Genomic DNA, 26,519 nt, shown 5'->3' with positions numbered 1-26,519 from the left:
AGCCCTGCAGAGAAGGACCTGAGAGTCTTGATGGATAAAAATCTTAACATGAGCCAGCAGTGTGCTCTTGCAGCTCAGAAGGCAAATGGAATCCTGGGCTGCATCAGAAGAGGGGAGGCCAGCAGGGACAGGCAGGTGATTGTCCCCCTCTGCTCTTTTTTTGTGAGGCCCCATCTGCAGCACTGCGTCCAGGTGTGGAGCCTCCAGGACAAGACAGAGAGCTGTTGGAGAGGGTCCAGAGAACGGCCACAAAGATGGTCAAGGGCCGGAGCATCTCCCCTACATAGACAGGCTGAGGGAGCTGGGCTTGTTCAGCCTGGAGAAAAGAAGGCTGTAGGGTGACCTCATTGCAGCCTGCAGTACCTAAAGGGAGCCTGCAAACAGGAGGGGAACTAGACTGCTCCATATCCCTCACCACCCCAGAGGGGAGAGAGAAAAACATCACTTGTATTCCCTCTCCCTTAATCAACTGCCCTAAAACTCTGAAATCTCTTATGAGGGTCTGCAGGCTTTCCTGAGCAATTTCATCACTGCCTTCCTGAAGTATTGTCAGTGGTTTATGGGAGGCTTCTGCCCAGTTCTGTGACTAGTGGTGTAGGGGGACCCACGCACCCATGCCCAGGTGAAGGGAAAAGGAGAAAAGGTAGGGAAACAGGCCTAAAAAGAAAACACTGTTTACTGATCAGAGGAGAAATAAACTAATTTACTAAATACATATATCTATACATGTATCAAATATCTTCTTATTCTCTCAGGATCTTGCAGGTGTTCCTGACACCGGGGATGCCCATCTCTCTCATGTCTCTCCAAAAAGCCTCCAGACTCCCTGCCACTCAGTATTCTCTGGCTTTGGGGAAGGCTTCCTCAGATTATTATAAATACAGATGTGGAGTGAGATGATGAGGAGTGTGTTCAGGGAGAATTAATGGTCATCATGATCGTCAGATGTACATTCAAAAACTACGTAGGTAAATGTAGGGACTGGGAGACTGCTCAAAATCGCAAGTTCTGCGTCATTAGCAGCTCCCTCTGGAATCAGCATTAAAAGAGAAAGCGGATTCCTTTTTTCTTTTCCTCTTTATGGTAGCAAGCTGGCAGTGCTGAAAAGTTTACAAATATCCCAGAATATTAGCAGTCTGCTTGGACGTCAAGGTCTTGTTCTCAGCAACGTGCAGTACTGATTAACTTTCTAACAAAGCTCTCTGAGAGCAGAGAGAGATTTGTTCTGAAGGCCAAAAAAGTGGCCAATGCCTGCATTCTCCTCCGAGAATTTCAATGCTTTCTAGGCTGGTACAGCCTGGTTCCGTGACTAGCGGGGCAGGGGGACCCATGGACCCATGCCCAGGAAGGGGAAAGGGGGAAAGGCTATGGAGATGGGCCTAAAGAAAAACAGCGGCTGTGATCTCAGGAGAACAAATTAAATAAGATATTGGAATGCAAGATAACACAGTATCATACAATATAAAACATAATTAGAAGCAGAACTATTAAATAAAATGAGACTGTCCAAAAACCTAAGTCCTTACTAAGTAAGCTGAGGAGATATGGCTGGGAGCAGAGATTTGTCAGAAGATCAAAAAGGGGAGGCCAAGTGATCTTTTTTTACCTTTCCCTCTGAATGGGAACGGAGACAGAAGTGCGAACAGCCCTCAGGGAGATGTAGTTCTCTCTTCTGAGACAGTTAGCTGGAACTATCCAAAATCCATGGAAAGGGAGCATTAAATCCTTAACTCCTTGTGCACGACGTGATGTTGTGATGTGGAGTACCAATAACAAAACCCATAAAACCATGACAACTACCACAAATGGGTAGCAATCAGAGGAGCGAACCAGATCCAGGAGTTATTTGGTGATGTCCTTGCCCCAGGCCCCTGGGAGGAAGCACTCCTCCTTATGAGTCGGGTTGGGTCTGCATATGGGGCCCTCCCTTCCAATGAGAAGGGAATCACCTGCCACAATTATCCTACTGCCTTTCCTGGCAGAGGCAGGCTGTCTCCAGGTATGGGGATGACCGCCTCACCCTCGGCCTCTTCCTACGTGGTTTCTCCCCCACCTCCCCACTCAGCACCCCTTCAGTTTCCAGCACCACAAACCTATTGCTCAGGGGGACACGGATTTTTCATAGAGAAAAATTCCTTCCTCAGGGATTGGATCTGGAGTTGGGGGATTTGTCTTTTGGTTGGTCAGGGCATGGCTGATCCCCTGGTGGTCTGCAAATGTTCAACACCTGGGAGATTATCCAGGTGATTAATAAAAGCAGACAGACCAGTCCCACCTCTGGACCACAGAAATCTGAAGAGCACTCTGCATAGTGAAACTTTAAAAAAAAAAAGAAAAATAAAAAAATCAAGATTTAAATACTCAAAAGCATCTATACATGCACACACTCAAAAAAGCAGTCCTCATCCAGCAAGGCTCTTTTAATTTTGTAATTTTACCAAACCACAGTACATACTTCAAATAAGGCCTAACAGATTATACTCTTGATAAATTTACAAACAGTTTATTCTCTGTAAAGAGATCATATTATTTTTGTAAATCTTGTGTATTTCAATGAATTATATCTTTATTCAAGCATAACATAGCAAATGTAGCCATAAATCTGTAGACTAAATGTCTATAACAGAGGAATCCCAGATACAGTATACTTTCAGATTAGGATTTATTTTAATATATATGTTTTCCTTTAAATAGGGTAAGAGTCATATCCTGATTATGCTTTCTTTTCCCATAGAAAAGTTGTGCTCAAGAAAGAAAGCTGTGGACTAGAATAACTGTAGACGGACACCATCTTTGTTCACCCACCAGAAACCTGGGCCAGCTTTGTAAGCACACAAACTTAGGACCAAACTCTCAGCCTGCTGATTTGGAAGGAACTGTGTGGGAGGCTGGCTTAGCTTTCCTGGTGGCTGATGACCCTGGTCCTGTCCTGGCTACAGACTGCTTTACAGCAGTAGGGGTGAGATAGGAAAGCACAACCACATTTCTATCTCTAAACAGGAGCTCAGGTTACTGAGATCAGGCTTGTGAACATGACATACTGAGCACATTTAAAAAAAAAAAAGAGTAAGAGAAAAGAGGAAGTAAGGTAGCCTGCCTCAGTAGCAGTTTTGGCAATGTTTCATTACTGTTTTGTTTATGAATGCAATTCAGAATCCTTATTCATGTCCTTGTCCTTGCTGGGCCCCTTTCCTGCCTGAGAGGCTGTATCTGTAGGCCAGTGATTAGGAGCTTACTTGTCGAGCAAAGCTAGAGAAATAGCAGTACCTCAACAGAGTGTGAAAAGCTGAATAGATTGCTTAAAGACATTTTGCTAAGGTCCTCGGGCTGATAAACGACATGGGCTGTGCAAAGCAGGTGCTTCTGTCATGTCACATGGCAATGACGGTTTCGATCTGCCTCTCGAAGACTTACAGAAAAGTTCCTGCTTGAGCCCAACGTGACCCTGCCAGAAAATCAACAAAAATAAAAAAGAAAATAAAAAAGACACTGAGACAAAACCCAGATCAAACCACGCAATTTGTAGCTGAGTAATAAAAATTAAAACCAAATCCTCAGCCACTTGCTGCAGAACCAGCCGTTTTGTAGCTCCTAAACAATAAGAATTTGGCAGTAATTACCATGCACAAAGTAAAGGCCACTTATAAAACATCTCCATAAAAATATCTATTTATTTCTATGTCTTTATTTATATATATATCAGTAAGAAGGTTCACACTGAGCACATCCCAACCACTCTGTAGTGGTGAGAATCTGTTCAATCCCCATGAAATTAAGCACTGTTAGTTAGGGCTAAATTCCACACGTGGATCAGTACAGATAAGTGCCAGCAGGCTTCTGCTAATTAGTCAGATGGCGTAGAAGCACCCCATCTGACTGATCTGTCAAGGAGCTGAAGCCTTTCAGGAGTATCATGCCAAACCACAGCTTTGTACCAGAGGAACTGCGTGGGCTTTGGCTGCTCAACGCACAGAGCAGGTCGCTAGGACTGAAGGTGTTTGTATCACACCTGCACTGCCTGCAGATGGGCCTTGATCCACTGAGGAGTAGAGCAGAATGAATGATGCTCCTTAAAGTGGATTTGTGGAAAGCCACTTCTCTGCGCTTCAGTAACTTGGTGGGAATCAAGGGATAGCACAAACTGCATTCAAAAATTGCTTTGATCCCTTATCTTAATTAGGTGGGGTTTCAGCAGATGTGACACAACGTAGGAGCTGCAGTGGATTTAAGTACAGTACCTCAGAAACTCCAAATGCATAAAGCAGGTGATTTTTTTTTCCTCCCATGATATGCTGGTCCAATGTAAATAAGATTCTTTAATCACAGGCGTTGACAATTTTCTTACTGGTGGGAACAATAAACATTTTTAAGGATGCTAGTTTGTTGCCCCTTTTGAGATGGACTTTTGGAACCCCAAGTAACTGAAAGCAGCAGAAGCAATGGTTTCTTAATGCTACTGTGTATTCTCCTGTGGAGGATACAGTGGCTTTGTATATGTGCAAGACGTAGCAAAAGCAGCAGGGAAAGAGAAAGCTGAGAGTTCATTCTGACGTCTTGTGACTCCATAAGCACTTTTGTATTTACCTTAAAATGTATTTGGCTACACGTTTACTTTAGCATTTGTATACCTTGGGAAAAAGATGACAAACAACAAGAAGGGTGTCTCAATGGAATGAGCTGCAGGCCCACTGCTTTTAGACACTCTTTGCCAGATGGTGCCACCATTCTGGAACACACACAAACAAGTTATGAACAGTACTGCAGCTGGCAAAAAGAGCTGCTTTCAATCACTAGGTACTGTAAGCAGATAAAACCAGCTGCAAATATAGCACAGGGCAGGAATTCAGTGTCATACAACTTTCCCAATGAAACAGCCATGTTCCGGGAGGCGAGTGCTGCTGTGAAGGAGCTGCGCATTCTGACAGGAAAAGGAGATGAATTTATCAGTGAGAAGAAGCATTTCTGAAGGAGAGGAAGAGATGGAAGCAGACCAGAGCTGTTGCCATGCTCTTTCCATGCTACCCTTATAGTGGTGGGTAAGAACTCAGCAAACAGGGAGTGCCGGATGCATACTGAGATCTTACTCCTACATACTATCAGCAACAAAAGCATCACACTTGTGTTTCAGGATGTGCACCACAGGGGATTTCTCTTTCTTCCACGGCCCTTTAGCAGTTTATGCAGTTTCAGGACTAAAGATGTTGGTGCAAGTTACACAACAAGCTCTGCAGGTGTCCCTTATGCTCTAACAAAAGTAATCTACAGCTACATGATGACACAGTGTTCAGTCCTCCCAATTAAGTCCATGCCATAAATGTATTTTTAAACATGTAACTAGAACAGACCTTTAAGAAAGAACAGTAATGGGTTTAGGGCCAGCTTGTGAACAGCTGTGCCAAGGTCAGTTTGTTGGGGTAACACATTAACTGTAAGACATACAGTTTAGGTAAAGAACATTAGCATAAAGGGTTTGACTCCCTTTTCTTTACTACATGAACTTTATTTAGCTTACGTACATGGACATAGCTTGAAAAAGAAGTGCATGAACTTGACTAGTTGCTAGCCTAAGCCAAGGCTAAATGGGTTAGGGCTGTTCTGCTGGGAATCTTCTCTGTATAGCCTGCTTCAGCCTGACTTGTTTTACCTAAAGTCAGCTTTTGTGCTGACTCAAGGGTTTCATATCTAGATATTTCTTCCAGAAAAAGCACAAACAAACAAAAAACAACCCAAGAAAACAGTGGAAGCATACATGACATTATTAAATGCTGCTGCATCACAGAAAGAACACTACTTCGTTACTTTAGAATATTTGCAGAGTACCTTAATCTGAACTTCTTTCTCACAGAGGCAGTTCTGGTTGTGCTTTGTTATACCATATGTAAAAATTACTTCACTTTTCCTAGATGATGGTTGAAAAATGGAAAAGTATTCAAAAGAAACAGTTAACTGTGCAGGAATCTACTGAGACAATTTTCTCTTTAACATAAAGTAATTAAAAAAAAAAAAAAAAAAAACTTCTATCTGCTATTTCTTTTCCTGGTTCTTAACTAGTGGCCCTAATCAGGATTTTGAGCATAGTGCTTCAGGAATTCTGCTTCTGTGTGAAAGTCAGAACTTAATTTAAAAATATTAGAGATTGCTAATTGCTTTTTGGTAACTAGGTCCAAGTCAGCTATCACTTGAAGTAGCATGTGAAATACCGTAGTGTGAAGTACAAGTTTGTCTCCAAAATTGCATTTAATTTCAAGAATGAAGGATTCTGCTAGTACTGCAGGCTTAGGGATTTGAATAAATTCAGTATTCAACTTTTTAATACATCATATGTTGATGCCCCACAGGCAACGATTACTCCAGAGCTGTGGACCTCACATCCAAAATATTCTTTTTTCAGGCCCATACAGCTTTGGCCTCATTGAAACTTACATGGTGACAGCAAGAAGAAACAAATTTGCTCAGTGTCACAGTGCACAAGTATTAGAATAGCTTTAAGCTTAAACCTTTGCTCCCTTCTTGTTTCCTCTAGGACTTTCCTGTACAAATGACAAACGCTCCTTTATCCCCTTCTAGAGGTTACAACAGCAGTACAAATGAACAGTGGAGTCATGGGCACAAGGCATTACTGGACCTTGCCACAATTATACATTCAGCAAAGCAGGGCCTTGCAGTGGGGTTAAGGCAATTCACACTGCAGAAAAAAGAAACAGGTTAGGACAGTCCCAGCCTCCTTCATTCTGGAGGCTGTTGCACCCTCTGTTTCTTTGCCTAGAACATTCTTATTCGAACCCACTAAATGTAGCACTTTTATAAAATGCTTCACATAAAAAAATTAAAGTCTGATAAGGTAGTTTATTAAAAAAACATGCAAGTTTGTTGAACTAGCACATTTTCTTGATGACTTCAATAAAAGGCTCACATTCATAAAGGAAAGGACAGTTATGGTAGGACAGGGAGGCAAACCACTCCCAGTCATTTTTAGTACATAGCTCTTGTGAAGCTGGCAATGCCTCTGAATTTGCAATAACAGACATTAGCAGAAGTGGCACTAGACTGCTTGCTGCTGTAAGAGGAGTCAGAAAAAGCTCAGTCATTTTGATTCCATCAAAACTCTGTGTTCAGACTCAGCTCACTTCAACAGATTCAGATTTTCAGTGTTCAGGGTTCTCATCTGTAACACAGTCACAGCAGCCCGATACACAAGGAATATGTGCACACATTTTAACAATTCATCCCTGGCTTCAGTACCCTCTCTCTTTATAGATATCTGCTCTGTGAAGTTCTTTGCTATTTTATCTTTTTTTCCCATGTACTTTGAGTCTTTTTTTTGAGGCCTCTCCAACTTGTATCCTTTTTCAAATTGATTTCCTTGTACTAGAGAATGAAAGAATTACAGACAATGATAACAATGAAAAAGATTTAAGGTTAATTAAAACTACTTAGAATTGCTTTCTTTCTTTCTTTTCTTCTTTTTTTTTCTTTTTTTTTTTTCCTTTTTTATTTAGCAATCTGATTTCTAGTAGAACTTCAGTTAAAAGGAAAGACATTCACAGAAGATATTAAGATATGAGGCGTACATACATGTTGTTCTTTCATTCTAATTCACATGCTGTTGCTTTTAGATTTGTTTAATTTCTCTAGGATTGGCAATAAAATCTGATCAACAAAATACAGGTTCTGCTGTTCAAAGATGATAACCTTTCAGAGTTACCATGTTTGCTAGGTGCCATGGTTCAAGGGAGAAACCATGCTAAAAGCTATTGCTTATCAAAATGAGATAGCTTCCCATTTCAACAGATACCCTGGAAATTAGATGCATCTGCCATTAAAGGACATAGTTTCAATTAAAACATAATTATTTACTAGACTATTTTAAACAAATTCTTATCACTACAATAAACTTGTACATATACACCACCACTCTGGCAATCTTAGTAAAATATTTATGGTAACCATCCTTTGACATACATCATGCTAGCTAGAGCACGATACTAAAATACTATCATGTTTGAAGTCTTAATTGCTACAGGAAATATAAAAGGTAAAGGTAAGGTTTGAGACAAGAAAAATACAATGTAGAATTGTTCCAGTACCAATTAAAGATGCATATTCTTATGTAACACACTTGAATCTCCGATTAGTAAACATGGAATAAGCAATATCTGAAAGACTTAGTTCAGAACCGACAGATAAGACTCTGGATTTCCCCTCAAAGCTGAGTTGATACGTTTTTTACCACTTTGGCTCTTTGGAGCCCCACAGCTCATTTCCCTGTGGTCTGCATGTGTTGTGAACAAGTACTCAAAAGCTGCTAACGCAGAGGATTCTGGTCTTCAGCCCAGTCTTGCACACCCCACAGCTGCTGGCAGTTTTGCCATTGATTTCAAGGGAATCAGTACAAGCCTTTCAGAAACACAGCTGGGACACTTTGGTGGCTCAATCAGTGCAAGAAGCAACATTTTCCTAAGACATTCGAATAGACGAAGCAGGTAAAAGCAGGTGATACAAGACTGCTTAGTTTAGTGTCCTCTGGGGGAAAGCACAGGTTCTTATACAAGCAGGCTCCATTCTACTCTCCACCAGGTTTTCCCACTACAAGCGTTTGGATAGCACCTGTCAGACAACCTCAGCACAAGTAGAAACGGTTAAATTAAACTACGGGTGTTGTTGCAACTTCCAATAATAGGCCCACAGGGGAAGAAATTCTCAAAATAGTATGGTGTTAGCAAAAATGTGCAAGCTACACTTCTGAGCCTGCTCAGAAAGTAGGCCAGCGCCTATCCTAAGCTTATTACATCTTCAGAAATTAAATGCAAGACAGACAGAAAGGAATTCACCTAGTCATGAAACACATGACTGCATGTTATGAACACAGTCTACACAGGGAACATATGATAGCCTAAATATGACTAAGATCCGCTACAAGAGGCAGGATTAATTCAGAAAGCTTCTAAAGTTATGAAAGCAGTTGTATCTGGAAAATAGACGATCAACATTTTAATATAGCATTAATGAACTTCACTTATGAGAAACATGGTGTCCAATGGAGAGATGAAGATGCATTCAACTTAATTTAGGAAATGTAAATCCTGTCTTCGAAATTTAAGACATGCATTTACAAGTATTGCATGTGCAATAGTCAAAGGTTGTTTTCCAGAAATCTTGCTTGCAGGGTTGTGAGAGCTAAACTGGGAATCTTTTGGAAAGTCAGTGAATAGATGCCTCAGACCCCTTTGCCATAATTCAGCAAGTGTTTCTAGCTTGGCCAAGGACTTGGCTAGGCACACAGACCAAGCCATCTTTCCCTTCCAGTACCATGCTAAGTCATTTGGCTACTTTGTCCTCTAGCATCAGAGGATTCCATGTTCTCAGTATACATGAGTCCGATCCCCATCACAGACATTAAGTTCAGATTAGTACTTCTTTCTGCAAACTAAATTCCAGTCTATGCAAATGTGCTGTATTCACTGCTCTTGATAACTTGAAGTTGTAGGCAAGGATGTTTCTCAGAGTGGACTAAAGTACAATTAAAATCAAATACAGAATATTGTATAGAAAAGTGAACACCACTTCAATTACAGAAATTGTAATTCATCTGCAATTGCAACATGGAACAACCAAAGTATTTTGCTGAATAGTCAGTGGTGCAGGCTGGAGTCATCCCAGGCTGATATTCTCCAAAGGGTTAGAGATTAATCTTACACCCACAAGTAAACATGATCAGGGACTCATCTATTTAATTAAGCACGAGAGAGGGAGATGCTGATACTGGAGGCAAGGCAAAAGACTGTAGAGCACAAGAATGACAGAGGTAGCTTTCATGTTTACCTGAATACCTCTGTCACATAAAATTACCTGAGAAACAGTAAATCTCATTTGAACCTTTTTGTATGCTAATTCCAAATCCATGAGCAGGAAGAAATCAATGGATTTGATTTGGTCTGATACACGTTCAATGAATCCACCGGATGACTTTATACTACCATCCTTAAATCAAACTATCTATCCCTGTCTAGCTCTCAAATTGTGCTTACAAACTTCTTGTCAGGTAAGAGTCAAATATTTTCCTCCCTCTCTGTGATTTTTTTGAATTAAATTTTAAATCATTACCTATTATAATAAAAATACAATCAAAAAGATAAGGAAATTAGTGGTGCCAGCACTGATCAGTGTAGTAGATTTCAGATTTGGATTTGAAAAATAAATCCTTCTTACAAAGAAAAATGGATTAAATCTTCGCATACTAAACCCATCGATATTAAAAGATAAAGCAAATCTGAGACTGTCACAAGCATAAATACATTTAAAAGGGAATTCTTGGTGTTGCATCTGTTCTTTTAGCACTCAGGAAATGTATTGCAATACATTCACTCCCTTGTTCCAGCAAAAACTGCCCAGCAAGGCCCTACATTTCTGAAATCAGACCTGGAGGACCATGCATACATGCACAGGGCAAGCTACAGCTTCTTTGCTGCCATCAAAGGATTCAAGGTCTTCAGGCAGCCCCCTTGCCTTTCTACAACTACTGTCCTGCTTCTCAGGTAGGATCTGCAACTTCCGTGGTCTAAGAGGGGACATGGGGTAAAATGATGCACTTGGCACTCTCCTTGACATTCTTAAAAAGGCTTTAGATAAGTAATAGTTCAGGTAAATCTGCGTATTGAAAAATATGTCTTTTCTAGCACCGTGTGTTTTTCACGTGCTCTCGAGGCAGAGCTTTCACATCTTTGTTGCTTCATTTTTCTGCCTGTGCAAATGCTGTCAGCAGAGGCTTTCTTCAGGAGGCAATTAAAAAAAAAATAAAATTAAAGTGTAAATTGTTATGCCAAAGCTGTAAAAAGTATCATGTGAAGTCCATGAGTTTAAATACATTGACTAGAGCTGTACTAGTTAATATTTCTGTGACAGCCTATAAAAAAGAAACAGAAGCAAATGAAATTTGGCTATTATTTCCTACTACAATGCTTATGCCTAAGTCCAGGATATACACACCAGCACAGGCAGAGCTGAATTTAGACTGGCATGTGCCTGGGGTCAGCAGAGCCCTAGCCAAAGACACAAGAACAGGTCTACAGACTCGCACAGCACCATCCGCCCTCAGAGTTCACAAAAGTAATAAAAAATAAGAGTGCTGTGCTTTATGATCATCCTCTCCAGTACAAGCAGTTGTAGTAGTAGTAGAAGTCATAATAACATTTTTACACTGCTGATGAGAACTGTACAGAATCAATGAAGTACGTGTGTCAAAAAAAGATGAATCCTGCCAGTATTGAGAAGAGCCGGTGACATTTTGAAAAACTGGCAAGGTTTAGCTGCATTAAGTATCCTTCCTCACCCCTCAGGTCTGCCCCCAGCTCTGATCATCTGTTTAAACACCACCAAAATGAAGCATGATACAGTGAAGGTGCAGGGCTGATAGCAGCCTGTGGGGAAGTGGCCAGATAAGAAGAAACACAACATCAGAACAAAGTTCCGCCACTTGTTTCAGGACAGAACCACCTCCATTTTAAACAGCTTTCAAAAAAAAAGTAAAGAAAAAAAAAAAGAAAAAGGCCCCATTTCTTGTTCTTTAGAATACCTCTAAACACATACACAAAAAGATAGTTATTACTGAAAATTTTAACCAATGCTGAAGCTGCGAAACTGTTCTTTGTTACAGTTGTTCGAATACAGAAGGGCAATTCACTGATTCACTGTAATTAATGTTTAAAAGTATTTTTCTTAAATGCTTGTGATATTTTTCTCCTCCAGTCTCAGTGATTTTTCCTGTCACTTGCTCCTCTAGTTGTGCTGATCTTTTTACCATATGTGTGCTCAAGTTTCCAATGCAGAATGTTCTCTCCCCACTGCAAGAGTCATTCCAGTCCCAACCTGGCCCAGCTTGTATCCCTTCCCAAGCTCCCTCTCTATGGGCTTAGATAAGCCATTCCTTCTTGCTCTCGTCGATGGTCTCTGTGAAGTTGGGGTCATTGTTCATGATGGCAGCATCGGCACTTTCAGCTGACTCTGCCCCCTTGGCCTCATTGGTGTGGTAGGTTCCCTTGTGGCGAAACATGTAGCGGATCAGGAACACCAACGTGCAGAGGATGGTGAAGATCACCACAGCGATGACGCCTGAGCAGAGGAGGAAAGAAAAGATGCCACTAAGGAGAAGAACAGATTCTGATACAAAGACAGAGGCTCACAGCTACGTGGGCAGCTGAGTATCACCGCAGTTTCTTGGCTTCCACTTCCCTAAAATTTATGTTATAATAAATGAGGGGAAGCTGCTGGTGACTTTCGTTCCATAGTTTACCTTTTACATTAATACCTAGTTACAGAGGTGAGCTTCATTGACCTCTAGGCAGAGCATGCTGTGTTCCTAAAATGAGGGGATGAAATGGGGATATGTTGTTGGCTGGGCAGTTACTCAGAGATAGAGCATCATCCAGGATGGAGAAATTACATTTGCCATTTAAAAAATATCTCGTAATCAGACAGAATTATTTTATGTCACTTATGTCAAACATGTTGGGCAGCCAGATTGTTCACACATGGTCTAAATTTTCTGAGGAATGCAATACTATTCTCAACTGGTACAGTTGGGTACCAAAGTAAAAGTAATAAATTAAAAGTCATAATTAGTAATAATAAAATAAAAATGAAAAATAACAAATCAAAACTAAAGCAACTGACCTAAACCTGGCTATGGAATCACAGTCCTTTGTTGGGGACACGGAAAAGAAAAAAGAAATTCCATTCGACTACACGTTACTATACTTAGAATCATAGAATCATAGAATCACCAAGGTTGGAAAAGACCTAAAAGATCACCCAGTCCAACCATTCACCTATTCCCAATAGCTCCTACTTAGTGTTGCTTCACAAGACAAAATATTTCTCACCACCAATACGTCATTTTATATGCATTTAGAACTGACTAAAATATATTAGAATAATCCTTAAAACATTTTTATATGCCTTCAGAATTTGTTGCACTATCAAAGTTGTCTCCAGAAAGTTCTGGTGTAACAATTCAGTACAGAGGGATGGGTAGAGCAAACTGTAGGTATGTATAAATTTATTCAGGATCCAAGCTGGAGACAGCTTGGCTGAAAGTCTTCAATTTAATGCTAATTTAAGATCCAAGTTCTGGCATTACTTCCTATCACCTGAGACCCTATCACACAGAATGGCACTCCCAGGCATATAAGCAGAGCCTGGCCCTTAAAAAACAAGGCAAGATTGTGAGTTATTTCTGTCAAGAGTGCGACTAATGGGTTTAGATTCATGTTGAATCTGATGTAATTGGAAAAGCATCCTTGTCATTTAACATAAATGAATGACTCTTTTACCGTAAGTATTCAAGAACAGATCCTCATAAGCATGTTTATGTAGATTAAAAATATGAATATTTTGATGTGGTTAAAACTGAATATAAGGGAATAAACTAAGTAAAAACAAGCCATTTCACTAGAACAAATTACCTGAACAGAATTACACAAACCTTTTGGTGTGATTTTCCCAAAGTCAGTTCTTAGCAAATAGATTGAATATGTCACCAACTGCAACTAAGCCTCACAGTTGTGCTGCAAAATCTCTTAGGAAAGTAGACATTTTTCTCACCTCCAATAATAGCAGAGTTTCTGTTAACTCCATCTCCTATGGCTTGACCGTTGTATGGGAAATCAGCACTGGCTGTAAATAGAGAATTACAGATCACGTTATAATATCAGCAAAACTTACCGAACTAGTTCAGAAATACATCTGACATACTTAGATTTATCTAAATAAATATGAAAGAAAATTATCTTTCACTATCATCTGACCCCTTATGACACAGGGATAAACAAAACAAAGGAGGTACCTTCAATAAGCATTGCTGTTAACACAATGTAATTTCATTACTTTACTAACCTAAATATAATAAGTTTCATTAGCACAAAACCATAAATACATCTTTCTGTCAAAAGCATGAGAACACATACAGTGCTAGGTTTTGGCTGTAGGAGAAAAACTGTGTTGCACAGCAGTGCTGTACAGAGGTGGTTTCAGTTTTTCCACCTCTTGTACTGCCCTTCCAGTGAGGGGGCCGTGGGGGAATAAGGAGCTGGGAGGGAACAGAAGCAGCTGACCTAAACTGACCGAAGGGATATCCCATACTATGTGACATCATGTGAGAAAAGCTATAAAACTGAGGGGAATTGGCCGGGGGAATCTGACACTGCTCAAGGATTGGGTGGATGTTGGTCAGCAAATGGTAATTGTTCAGTGCACTGCTTGTTTTGTGCGTGTATATAGACAGTAATTACACATACATGAAATTATCATCACTGTTATTTCTCTTTTCCTCCTCTGTCTTAATCTCAATCTACTTTATTTTTCCAGTTCTCCCCCTGTCCTAGTGGGAGGCAGGGGAGTGAAAGACTGTGTGTCCTTTAGCTGCTTGTCAGGTTAAACCACAAAACAATTTCATCAATTCAACCTGTCATCGAAACTTTTCTTTATAGTCAGACACAGCAACTAGATGCTGCAGTAACTGTACAACCCTAGGGAGCTAGGTGAGGGGCTGCAATAATTTGCTGTTTGGTCAGCGGTATTGATTTTGAGATAGGGAAAATGTTTTTAAAAGCCTTTCACAGAATCATAGAATCCTTGGAGTTGGAAGGGACCTCTGAAGGCCATCTAGTCTAACTCCCCTGCAAGGAACAGGGATGTTTGTAGCTAGATAAGGTTATCCAAGGCATTATCCAGCCTCGCTTGAAAGTCTCCAGGGACAGGGACATAAATCACATCACTAAGTAACCTGTTCCAGTGCCTCACCACCCTCACTGTAAAAGACTTCTTATATCTAGCCTAAATCCACCCCCTTTAAGCTTGAAGCCATTTCCCCTTGTTCTGTCACCACAGACCCTGCTAAAGGGTCTGTCCCCTTCTTTCCTGTAGCTCCCCTACAGATACTGAAAGGCCACTATCAGGTCACCTGAGAGCCTTCTCCTCTCCACGCTGAACAGCCCCAGATCTCTCAGCCGGTACAGGAGAGGTGTTCCATCCTTGGGATCATTTTCGTGGCCCTTTTCTGGATGTGCACCAACAGGTCTCCATCCCTCCGGTACTGAGGACTCCACATCTGGATGCAGTACTCCAGGTGAGGTCTCACCAGTGGAGAGCAGAGGACAGGATCTTCTCCCTTGACCTGCTGGCCACATTTCTTTTGATGCAGCCCAGGATACGGCTGGCTTTCTGAGCTTTGAGGGCGCTCTGCTGGCTCATGTCCAGCTTCCCATCCACCAGTACCCTCAGGTCTTTTTCAGAAGTGCTGGGCACAATCCCTTCATGCCCATAGTTTATATTGGTAATGAGAGTTGACTAGACCCAGGTGCAAGGCCTTGCACTTGGATTTGTTGAAACTCATTAGGTGAACCTGGGCCCACTGCTCAAGCATGGCCAGGTCTCTCTGGATGGTATCTCACCCCTCCAGTGTGCTGACCTCACTCCACACTTTGGTGTCATCAGCAAACTTGCATCTGTTGATGTCACTGATTAAGATATTAAAGAATAATGGCCCCAGCACCAACCCCTGGTCCAGCACCAACACCACTCATCACCCATCTCCACCCAGACATTGAATCACTGACCACCACTCTTTGGACCCATCCTGCAGTTGATTCTTCATGCATCGAACAGACCACCCATCAAATCCGTATCTTTCCAATTTGAAGAGAAGGATGCTGTGGGATGCCACCTCAAAGACCTTACTGAAGTCCAGATAGATGACATCAGTGGCTCTACCCTTGTCCATTGATGCAGTGACATCATCATAGAGGGCCACTAGGTTGGTCAAGCAGGATTTCCCCTTGGTGAATCCCTGCTGGTTCTCCTGTATCACTTCCATGCATTCCATGTGCCGTAGCATAGCATACAGGAGGATCTGTTCCATGATCCTCCCTGGCACAGAGGTGAGACTGACATTTTCATTTAACTGGAAACAGTTCAAATAATCAAGGACTCTAATTCCTAATTATGTCAGTACTTAAATCCCAGCTGTATTTTTCTTGTCTGATGGATTAGGTGATATTTAAATAAGTTGATTTTACAGGCCAGTGATGTATTCACTATGCCAAAAAACTGTCAAAGGGAATTCGACTGGCTTTCTGTTAGCATGAAGCAAAAAGCACAATAAAGTTCCTTTTGTATTGTGAAGAAGCCGTACAATGGAATGAATTGCTTCAGCTTGCCATGTGGCCTGAAAAGAGGTTTGTGTGTATACTCTTGGGGAATGTTGAGCCAGCTGTGTATGGTTGTCTATGGAACATACAAGAGAACGTTTCTCAGGACTCAATGAAGGGGGACTGGCCAGCAGGTTTTGTCAGTGGCACTTGTCTCTGACATTCGTTGGCACTCTGTCTTCTAAAAAAATGCATTTCTGTGCCTTTCTAAAACAAAAGCTGTTCTGAATGGCAGATAAATAAATTCACAACTCCATACTAGTTTTCCTCAGAGACATCTTGGAGCACTATCCATACTACTATCCTTACAGCAATGAAAAGGAAGGACTAACAGCAGGAAAATAAATCTGAATTTTAAACTTATGCTCTTAGACCCTCAGATAAAATCTGAAATCTAAATGTCTCCATTAAGAAAACTATTGAGTTTGCCAAATAGCTCTCTAACTTGAAAGAAGGTTCCTATCCATCATGGCAACACTGCAGCCAGTCACAAGTCCTACTGCTTCCTGCTGAGTGAATAATTTTGCTTCACTATGGTAGGTGTGATTTTGCATCTATCATTTTCAGAGGTAGGTTTTTTCATGATGCTTTCCACATAAAAGCCTCTTGCAAATTCACAAAACTGAAATGTAAAATGACTGTGAGAGTAGAAAAGTGGTCCAGAAAGTGGGTGTGGGTAGAGAAATCAGCATGTTCTGGACAGCCAGGGGATCAGGCCCATCCAGCACAGGTTCATGAAAGGCAGGTCCTGGTTGACACACCTGATCTCCTATGATCAAGTGACCTGCCTGGAGGGAAATCTGTTGACGTCATCCATCTTAGACTTCAGTAAAGTCTAATCCCACAAGATTCTCCTTGGGAAGCTGGCAAGTCTATGGCTTGGATGGTTACACTCTTCACTAGGTAAAGAACTGGATGGAGAGCCAGGATCAGACAGTAGTTGTGAATGCAGTTAAATCTAGGTGGTGACTGGTCACTGGACGTTCCCCAGGGGTTGGTACTGGGGCCTCTTCTGTTCAATATCTTTATTGATGACCTGGATGAGGGCATTGAGTGCACCCTCAGTAAGTTTGCAGATGATGCCAAGTTGGCAGGAATTGTTCATCTGCCTGGGGGTAGGAAGGCCTTGCAGAGAGATATGGACAGTTTGGAAAAGACCTCTAAGACCATGCAGTCCAACCGTTCACCTACCCCCAATATTTCCCTCTAAACATTGTTTAGAGGTCCCTCAGTACAACATCCAGATGTTTCTTAATACGTCCAGAGATGGTGATTCCATCACCTCCCTGGGCAGCCTGTTCCAATGCCTGATCACTCTCTAGGAGAAGTATTTCCTAATGTCCAACCTGAATCTTTCCTGGTGCAACCTGAGGCCTTTCCCTCTAGATCTATGGCTAGTTACATGGGAGAAGCTGATCCCCACCTCATCACAGCCTCCTTTTGGGTAGTTGTAGAGGGTGATAATAAAGTCTTTAACATGGTAATGCCATTTTGATTAATTATTTAAAGTAAATTATGTTAGATACATTCTATTAGGTCAAAAACATTTTGAAAGGTTTAATTTTTATAGGAGATACTGAATCTCAAGTGTTTTTACATGGATCAGTTCTGATGAATTACAGAAACACAAAATGGCTGAGGTTGGAAGGGACCTCTGGAAGTCATCTTGTCTAATTCCCCTGCCATGCAGGGCCTTGACAGAAAGCTATGCATAGAGATTATGGAAAATATAAGCTTTTCCACTAAAAAATCTAATTTAACATTTTTTTGGTGAATCTCTCAATCCATGCCGTTATGCCAATGTCAAATGATTATAAATTAAAAAATTCTCTGAAATGATGGCTTAATAGAAATATTGTCCTTTGAGTACTTCTGTACAAAAACATCTGTGACTCTGTGGGAAAGTAATTGAAGATTACAGAGGAAAGAATAGTTGGAAGATTATGTAAAAATGCATGAAATTTGAAATGAAAAATAGGAGTGCTAAGAATGAATAATTACACCATTTAGGGAAAGTTCAGCAAACACTCTCTGGTCAGCAAACTGGTACAATGTAAATTCCCACCATTAGATTTCAGAATCAGCTACCCAAACAGTCGAGGTCATTGTTTCTCCACTGGGAGCTTCATCAACCCTTTCGTTTTGTACTGCAGAAAAGTTTTGCTGTCCACACCCCTAAGCAGAGGAGGAAATGGGAGTTTTATACAGTACAATGTTCTGTGTTTTGCTCTTAAAATGTAATCTTCCTGGCAAAGGGACAGAAAAGCTTGTACCTTGTAAAAAGACTCGGCCTTGCAGCTTACACTCCTTCAGAGCAAGCCTGGATGAAATATCAAACAGGGAACATGTTCCCTTCAATGGAATGGCTTAGACAATTCCCTCATTTTCCTCTTTGAATGTTCATTTCACAGTAATAACATTTGCAATTTCTCCTGCCCACAAGCAAATACTTGTACAAAGTAGTTGGATGGCACAATCAAAATACTTTCTGCATTTAGAAACCAATATCTGTATACAAAAGACTTTTCTTCCTTATTTTAAAATATTAGACCAGATAGTTACGAACAAATCCTGCTTCAGATGCATTATTTCGATCACTTTCCATTCCAAATTTTCAGTTGATTTGCAGCATGTAAGAACACATTCAGTCATCAAAGATCTAAATTCATCTGTCTAATTCCCGGTAGTAGCACTTGTTTGACACTGGGTCTCCAGATAAGAACTGCTGACCTAAGTTATCACTTTCATGAACATTTTATGAGCAGGGCTTACATTTCACCTGCTAAGGAAGACAAGCAAATGCTTCCATTTATAATTAACATAGAACATGAAATGCTTTGGTGCTCTCACAGCAAGTAAAGTGCTGACCAAAGCCTTGCTGTATTCAGATAATTGCTGATAACAGACCCACAAGGAATATTTGAGTGGAACAAAATACCAAACTAAAAATCCAGCCAAATGAGCAAGAAAATCAAAGAGCAAACCTTAAGTAAAGAAAGATTTGCCTTTTCGGAAGGAGAAAGTAACAGACAGATTTGTTCTTCTGCAGCACCTATGAAAAATACATGTAGCACTTCACACTAAACTTGGTGCATTATATGCCTATAATCTCCACGTTACCATTTGCTAACTCAGATACTGTGTATTGTGGCATTAAAAATTTGTTACGTGTTTCTCTGCAACAAAAAAGACTGTTTTTGGTACCGTTCTCAGTGGTAGAGGTGGGGAGGAGAGGAAGAGAATTTTTGCTACGTATTTTTATTCTCTCACTCAGTTCCGTGTGTCTGTAAGTTTATAACAGCTGGGAAAAAAGAAAAAAAAAAGAGGGAAAAAAAGAGATGTTGACGTCCTTGGAGGAGAAGAGTTCTCACAGACATAATAGAAACAAGATCAGCTTCTGCGCTTTTGAAAAAAAGATCTCCACTTCTGAACAAAAAAAGGACTGGACAAGGGATAAGGGACGGGTCAGAGGAAACTGTTTCAATCCAAATTTAACTGTAACCCAGGAAGTGAAGTTTTTTTCAGCTTAGGGAAAGGAAAAAGAAGGCAGTTACATGAAATACTTGGGCATCCATATGCTTCTTACTCCAATTTTTTACTCATTCGTGCCATTCCTATTTTCCAAGTTAGAATTACTGCTGTTGGAAAGCATTCAGCCTTCGCAGAGGATCTTTTTAATATTGCCACCTTCTTGTCCTGATGTTAGGTAGCAGTATTAGTGCTCAAATCACTACTCATGAAATCACTACAACGCTGGTCTCTCAGTGAATGCCAGTGTGGCAGCTTGTCAGCTGTCTGATACATTGGACAGAATGTCACAGATTTTACAGTGAAATTATGTATTTCTAATGATCAGAGAAAGCTGTACATAATTGTATGAAGTAAGTAGATGATTTTTGTTCCCAATCAGTACAGCCTTACAGTGAGCGAGTGCCGATTCACACATCACCATTGTTTGCCATGTGAATTCACAGATGCATACAGGACATTAAGCTCAGGATGTGCTATCAACACTCTTTCAGTGTCCACAGTCAGGAAAAGATCCTTTTGTTCATGTGTCCATAACCTATGATGGTTGCTCTAGCAAGTAATGCTTCTGATTCTTTCTTCCCACTGTGAACTCACTGACAAAGGCAAGAGTTTCCCATCCTGGCAGCCACATCCGTGCCAGTGCACTTCTCACACAGCTTCTCCTCAAGAACTGGGATATGGTACCTAGTGGTACAGCATGGGAACCTATCTAATGAGAATCTGAGTCAGGAAGGTGGCCTTCAGCACTGTCACTTGTAACACGTAGCCCAGAAATTGCCTGTTATCATCAATTATCATATATTAGCAAAGGCAACCAGTTAGCAATTAGGTGAGCATGGATCATATGACCTACATTCAGCCCTTTGACACTCTGCTCCTGACACCATCACCAACAAAAAGAGAGTAAATCGTACAGACATATTAATCTTGATGACAGTGGTGCATATCTTCATGCAATGGGTTTGCCAGACGTGCTCAATACACATTTCAAAGCAAGCTGTTCATTCTTAAAACACAAGGCCTTTCACCTTCAACAAGAATAGAGAAGAAAGCCATTAAGTCAGAAAAAAAAATCAAATCACACACTTGAAAAAAATCACTGCGGATTTAATCCAGTCTATTTAATTCTCAATGTGATGATGAACCTAGCATGGGTTTAACTAAATCCCATATTAAATACTGCACTGCATTTACACACTTAGAATGAATGCAACTTGCAGCTTCATACTGGCATTTGTTTTCACATGTATGCCAGGCAGGTAATTCACTGGCTTTAGACAATATGCAAAGGTGGACATTTTAAAATAACCTGGTCATCTCTTTGTTTCCCTTCTACTCTTCAAGTAAGCAAGAGAAATTGGATTGTCTCACAAGAGCTGATATAATTGAGATGAGAGGAAAACACAGGAGGGGAACAATATTGATGATCTGCTTAGTTTTGATTAGTGTCTTTTTTTTTTTAAGCCACCACAGTCACATTCTAGAAACAAATGACTTGCTGAATTCCTGTGCTTCATCACCACCAAGAAAGGATCACCATAGCAACAGGAAAAGAAGTATTCCCAAGCTGAACAAGATAATGTTCTGATAGCATGGCAAAAAGCCAGCAGTGGATGGGGAGGGATGGAAATTATATTTTTGCAGTGATAATTTTTTTTAGAAGAACTAATATTAGAAATTAGAAATATGTTAATCCAAGGCTAACAGAAATGCAAGACAACTAATCTAGAGGCTGAATGGCCTATTTGTCTAGAGAGCAAATCAAAAAGCTTTCTTATTGACAAAAATTCTGAACTTGACTTTAAGGATCAGTTACAAATGACTGATACGTGTTGTTATGGCTTGCCCCCTTTTGTCCCAGCATCCATGGTGTTTTGCAAGTAACAGGAGGTGCCCACAATGGTAACTATACAGAAGAGTTTAAGGCAAACATCCTATGTGGGCCAGCCACCAGGAAGAACCTGCTTAGCATCTTGTTAACTATGCACAAGGTATGATCCAGTATTGCAGTTTAGAGTGAAGGAATCATTCCTTTACTTCCACAGCTACCTGTCCTATTTAGACACATACCTTTTTCATTTTCACTGATAATCACCTGTTCTCAACACTTAAGTTCATTTTAAAGTGAAACCGATGGCACAATAATACAAATTACGGATAAAAATATGCATGAAATGACAAACTGTACATGCTGCTTTCAAACACATGCTCCTTGTAACCATTTCTTTGCAACTGAGTGTGAACATCCTGTATCTTTTGCTTCAACACCAGAAGTGTTCCTGTGAGCTTCAAAAGAGACCTTTGCCTCTGCCCTTTCATTCAGTTTAACGAAGGAATAAATTCACAATAAGAGTACCAAGAGCATTTCAGCTCCGCAGTCAACAGAAACTATTACTCACACCATCGATTTTTAGATTTTCTCCTTCCACGTGTTTTGTGTTAAAAAGTTTCCTCGTGGGGAATGGGCAACAAACAAAATAATCAGTGCAAACTGCCAATTTGCTAATGCATTGTGACACTATTAGCAAATGTTTTCATTTATCACTCACCATCATCTATTTCTAAGTTAATGCAATTTACAGTACATATTTTTCCTGAAACTGAAACAGAGCCCACCATGTCAGATCACCAGAGGTACTTTTACAGAGACTGAGTAGTTCTTATTTGACATTGCTAAATCAGCTCTTGTGATACCTCTTCTTTGTATCAAGGAAATTTAACTCAGAGTGGAAATCTGGAATTGTTCACACATGGCTCAACATCCTTTCTACTATGCCTGTGAAATACCGTTCACACATTATACCATAACTGTTGCACTCCCTAGTATTTCCTTATTAGGAGTCTTTAAAGCAATATAATATTTTCCCTCTACTGTTGCTGAACACTGGTGAGGACAGGAGGAGGAATGCCTAGCTTTAGTTCTTACTAAAGCTTCTCATCACCAGAAGTGAATGTAAGCCATCATGTTCTGGTTGCCCAAGACTTTAACAGCCAAGTAAAGCTCTGCTGTTACAATAAGATTTTATTTTTTTACTGGGCAAAAGCTAACAGACCAGTTGAAGCACCCCAAACATATGCTGCATGTTCCCTGATACCCTTCATGACTCAGTAATGCAACTAATCAGGATTAAATTTATAATTTTTTAATCTATCTGGTCAAAGCAGAATTGATTCAGTAAAGCTTTCCTACGCAAGACTGAATCAACAGAAGACCAAGCACAGTAGCACAGGGCAAGGACAAATAGAACCTCCTCTTTTAACACCAATGAGCTATCAGGAAACATTCAACTATGTTGCATAAATCCAGCCAGTCTTTTGTCAGCTTGCAGTCAAATTATCTATTGGAAAAAGATTAAAAAATAAAAGAAAAATTAACAACCAATACACGTTATGTGGATTTGATGGGCGGACCACTCGATGGATAAGGAATTGGTTAACAGGCTGCAGACAGAAGGTGGTCATCGATGCTTCAATGTCCAGGAGGAGGCTGGTAACGAGCGGCGTCCCCCAGGACTCTGTCTTGGGAGCGGTGCTCTGTAACATCTTCATCAATAACAGCAATGACAGAATCGAGTGCAGCCTCAGCAATTTGCTGACAACACCAAGCTGAGCGGTGCGGTCGACACAGTGGAAGGAAGGGATGCCATTTAGAGGGACCTCGAGAGGCTGGAAAGGTGGGCCTGGGTGAACCTGATGAGGTTGAGCACAGCAAAGTGCAGAGTTTGGCACTTGGGCTGGAGGAATCCCAGACATCCATACAGACTGGAAGGAGCGGTGCTTGAGAGCAGCCCTGCAGAGAAGGACCTGAGAGTCTTGGATGGATGGATGGAGAGTCTTGGATGGATGAAAAACTTAACATGAGCCAGCAGTGTGCTCTTGCAGCTTGGAAAGCAAATGGAATCCTGGGCTGCATCAGGAGAGGGGTGTCCAGCAGGAACAGGGAGGTGATTGTCCCCCTCTGCTCTTTTTTTGTGAGGCCCCATCTGCAGCACTGCGTCCAGGTCTGGAGCCTCCAGGACAAGACAGAGAGCTGTTGGAGAGGATGGCCACAGAGATGGTCAAGGGCTGGAGCATCTCCCCTACATAGACAGGCTGAGGGAGCTGGGCTTGTTCAGCCTGGAGAAATGAAGGCTGTGGGGTGTCCTCATTGCAGCCTTTAAATACCTAAAGGGAGCCTGCAAACAGGAGGGGAATCAACTCTTGGAAAGGGTTGATAACTGCAGGACAAGGGGAAATGGTTTGAAGTTGAGGGAGGGGAGATTGAGGTTGGATGTCAGGGGGAAGTTCTTTACTATGAGAGTGACAAGGTGCCCTGCTGAAGAGGGTCTTGGTTGACAGCAAGTTGAACAGTGTGCCCAGGCAGCCAGGAAGGCTAACCATATACTGGGGTGCATCAAGTGCAACATTGCTAGCCATCAAAGGAAGTGATTATGCCCTGCTGTGTTCTACACTGGTGCAGCCTTACCTTGAGCACTGGGTGCAGCTTTGGGTGTCACAGTGTAAAAAGGACACAAAGCTATCAGTGCCCAAACGAGGGCTGCAAAGATGGGGCCTGGATGGTTGGATGTCGGGGGGAAGTTCTTTACAGAGAGAGTGGTGAGGTGCTGGAACAGCTGCCCAGAGAGGCTGTGGATGCCCCGTCCATCCCTGGAGGTGTTCAAGGCCAGGTTGGATGGGGCCCTGGGCAGCTGGGCTGGTATTAAATGGGGAGGTTGGTGGCTCTGCATGTGGCAGAGGGGTTGGAGATTCATGATCCTTGAGGTCCCTTCCAACCCTGGCCATTCTGTGATTCTGTGATCCTGTGATAGGAGACTGCATGTCATGAACAGTGAAGAGATGCAATAAAATCTTGGTAAAAAAGGCTTGATGGCATGAAGGGAATTTAGATCAAGAAGTATCTGTATTTGGGAGCTTCAGCTCCAGAAGAAGCTCTTCTGCTTCTTACTAACCTCTGCCCTACCTTTCTACTTAAGAAGAGCTAAAAGGAAGGGCTGGAAAGAATTGTTTGAGGTTTTGTAAAACAATGATAAAGGTATGACCTTGGCACACGCTTCTCTTGCATACCAAAACTGACAAATGAATTCTCAAACATAACAGGACTATTCAGTGCCAAAACCATTATAGTCCCCGTTTTTCCTCTCACAATTTGATAGCACTGTGAAGCCATCAACTTGCCAGGACAGTTTCTAATTTATGTTAATAAATGAAATCAGCGAAACTAGAAAAAAATGAAATCAGAATGAGGCCAAAATATGACACATATCAATGTAAACATGAATGCAAATTTAAAAGGAGCTGATTTTTTTTTTTTTCCTAAGCTATATATCTAACACCTAGGCAGCAAGAAGAAAAAATCCAATCCTCTTAAGTCAGGCACAGTATATTCTTCCAAAGACCATCAAACACAAAGCAGAATAAGATTGCTGAGATCAAAAAATTGTTTTGGCTTTCTAGCATTTTTTGCATAAGAGAACGCAGTAATGACTGATAGGATTTCCCATTAAACATGGCCTAAGAAAAGCAGACATTTCAGAATACAAATCAGCACTTTTTAAATACATTTATGTCTATAATTACATTTTTTTTTGTATGAAGCTGACTACAATATACTTATTACCAATTCAACAGAATAAATACTACCATGCTTTATCCACACATACTACCAATGTCTTGCTTATTACATATCCAACACTACAAAGTACTACCACAGTAGCATTATGTTCCTTCACAAATGTGAAGAAAAGCCAACAAAACATAAGCAACAACAAAAGGAAAAAAGAAAAAAAAAAGGAAGAAAGAAAAAAGAAAAAAGAAAAAAGATAATTTTTTTCTCTCAACTGCTCAGCTGAGTCAACACGGAATGAGGCCCAGTTTACCTGAATCTAAGTGCCACGGGTCAGTTGCAGCCGACATTGGTGGGATCGTCAGTGGCGATGCTCCACAGTTGGATTCCACCAGTTCTCCTTGAATGTGAACGTGAGAGGAGGTATTGGTAGATCTCAAAGCTGCTTTGAGGGGAGCAATCTGGTTGAACTGTACTCTTGATAGGCAACCAGTGAATCCTGGTGTGTTGTATTTATAGATATCTTGGTCGATCTTCCCAATTTCTATAGGAAATAAAGAAACGAAAAGATATAACAAAACAATTCACTGCTTTGCAAAGCACGATTGTAGCTCTCAGTTTCCAGAGCTCAGTTAGCTCAGTTCCAAAGTCTCTGTTTCAGGAGACTAAGAATGTTTAAGATCCTGTCAGATTTCTTTCCATTTTGTTACAGAATAAAGCAAGAAATCCTCAAACCTTGTTGAGACATGGTTTTGGTATGCTATTATTAAAATGAAAGGCTGGGGAGAAGGAGTCATCAGCAAACAAAAGACCAGGAAAAAACCCTCTTCTCTAAGGGGTGATGAAAGAGAAGTTACAGGGATAATTGTGGCTGGAATGCCTCCTCAAATCTTCGTCATTCACTCCAGGTCCTTGCCCCCCAGTCTGCCTTGGTTGGTGAGAACCTTGTCAACAGAACCACTGCACACACTTGTGCCATTAGCATTCACACTCCGTTGCAATTCACTCCTTTTCCCTCCCATTTCATCTCAGAGATCAGATTTCAGATGACAAGTTGAGCAACATAGCATGGTACACCAGGACAGAAAACATGAAGCAGCCCGACGTTGCTCAAAGGCCACTTCTTCAGATAGGAGTCATGCTAAGTGTTTAAAGAGTGATGTTACTAGAAAACAAAACAAAACAAAACCAAACAACATATAATGCAAGATTATGTTATAAAA

At 41.0% G+C, this 26,519-nt stretch overlaps 1 protein-coding gene across 1 annotated transcript in view; it reads right to left on the bottom strand.

Moving 5' to 3' along the window:
• Positions 1-2,411: 2,411 nt before the first annotated feature.
• The window catches only part of CNTNAP2 (contactin associated protein 2), a 654,845-nt gene continuing 630,737 nt past the window's right edge, over positions 2,412-26,519 (bottom strand). The window contains exons 22-24 of the mRNA XM_048939492.1: positions 25,610-25,840; positions 13,600-13,671; positions 2,412-12,108 (exon numbers count right to left, since the gene is read on the bottom strand). Coding sequence (XP_048795449.1) covers positions 11,909-12,108; positions 13,600-13,671; positions 25,610-25,840 — 503 coding nt within the window. The 3' untranslated portion in view covers positions 2,412-11,908. The remainder of the gene's footprint in view (positions 12,109-13,599; positions 13,672-25,609; positions 25,841-26,519) is intronic.

This window comes from Lagopus muta, chromosome 3 (genome assembly GCF_023343835.1).
Source record: "Lagopus muta isolate bLagMut1 chromosome 3, bLagMut1 primary, whole genome shotgun sequence".
NCBI classification, from domain to species: Eukaryota; Metazoa; Chordata; class Aves; order Galliformes; family Phasianidae; genus Lagopus; species Lagopus muta.
Note: the sequence above shows the minus strand (reverse complement) of the source record. Positions and strands in the feature narration are given on the sequence as shown.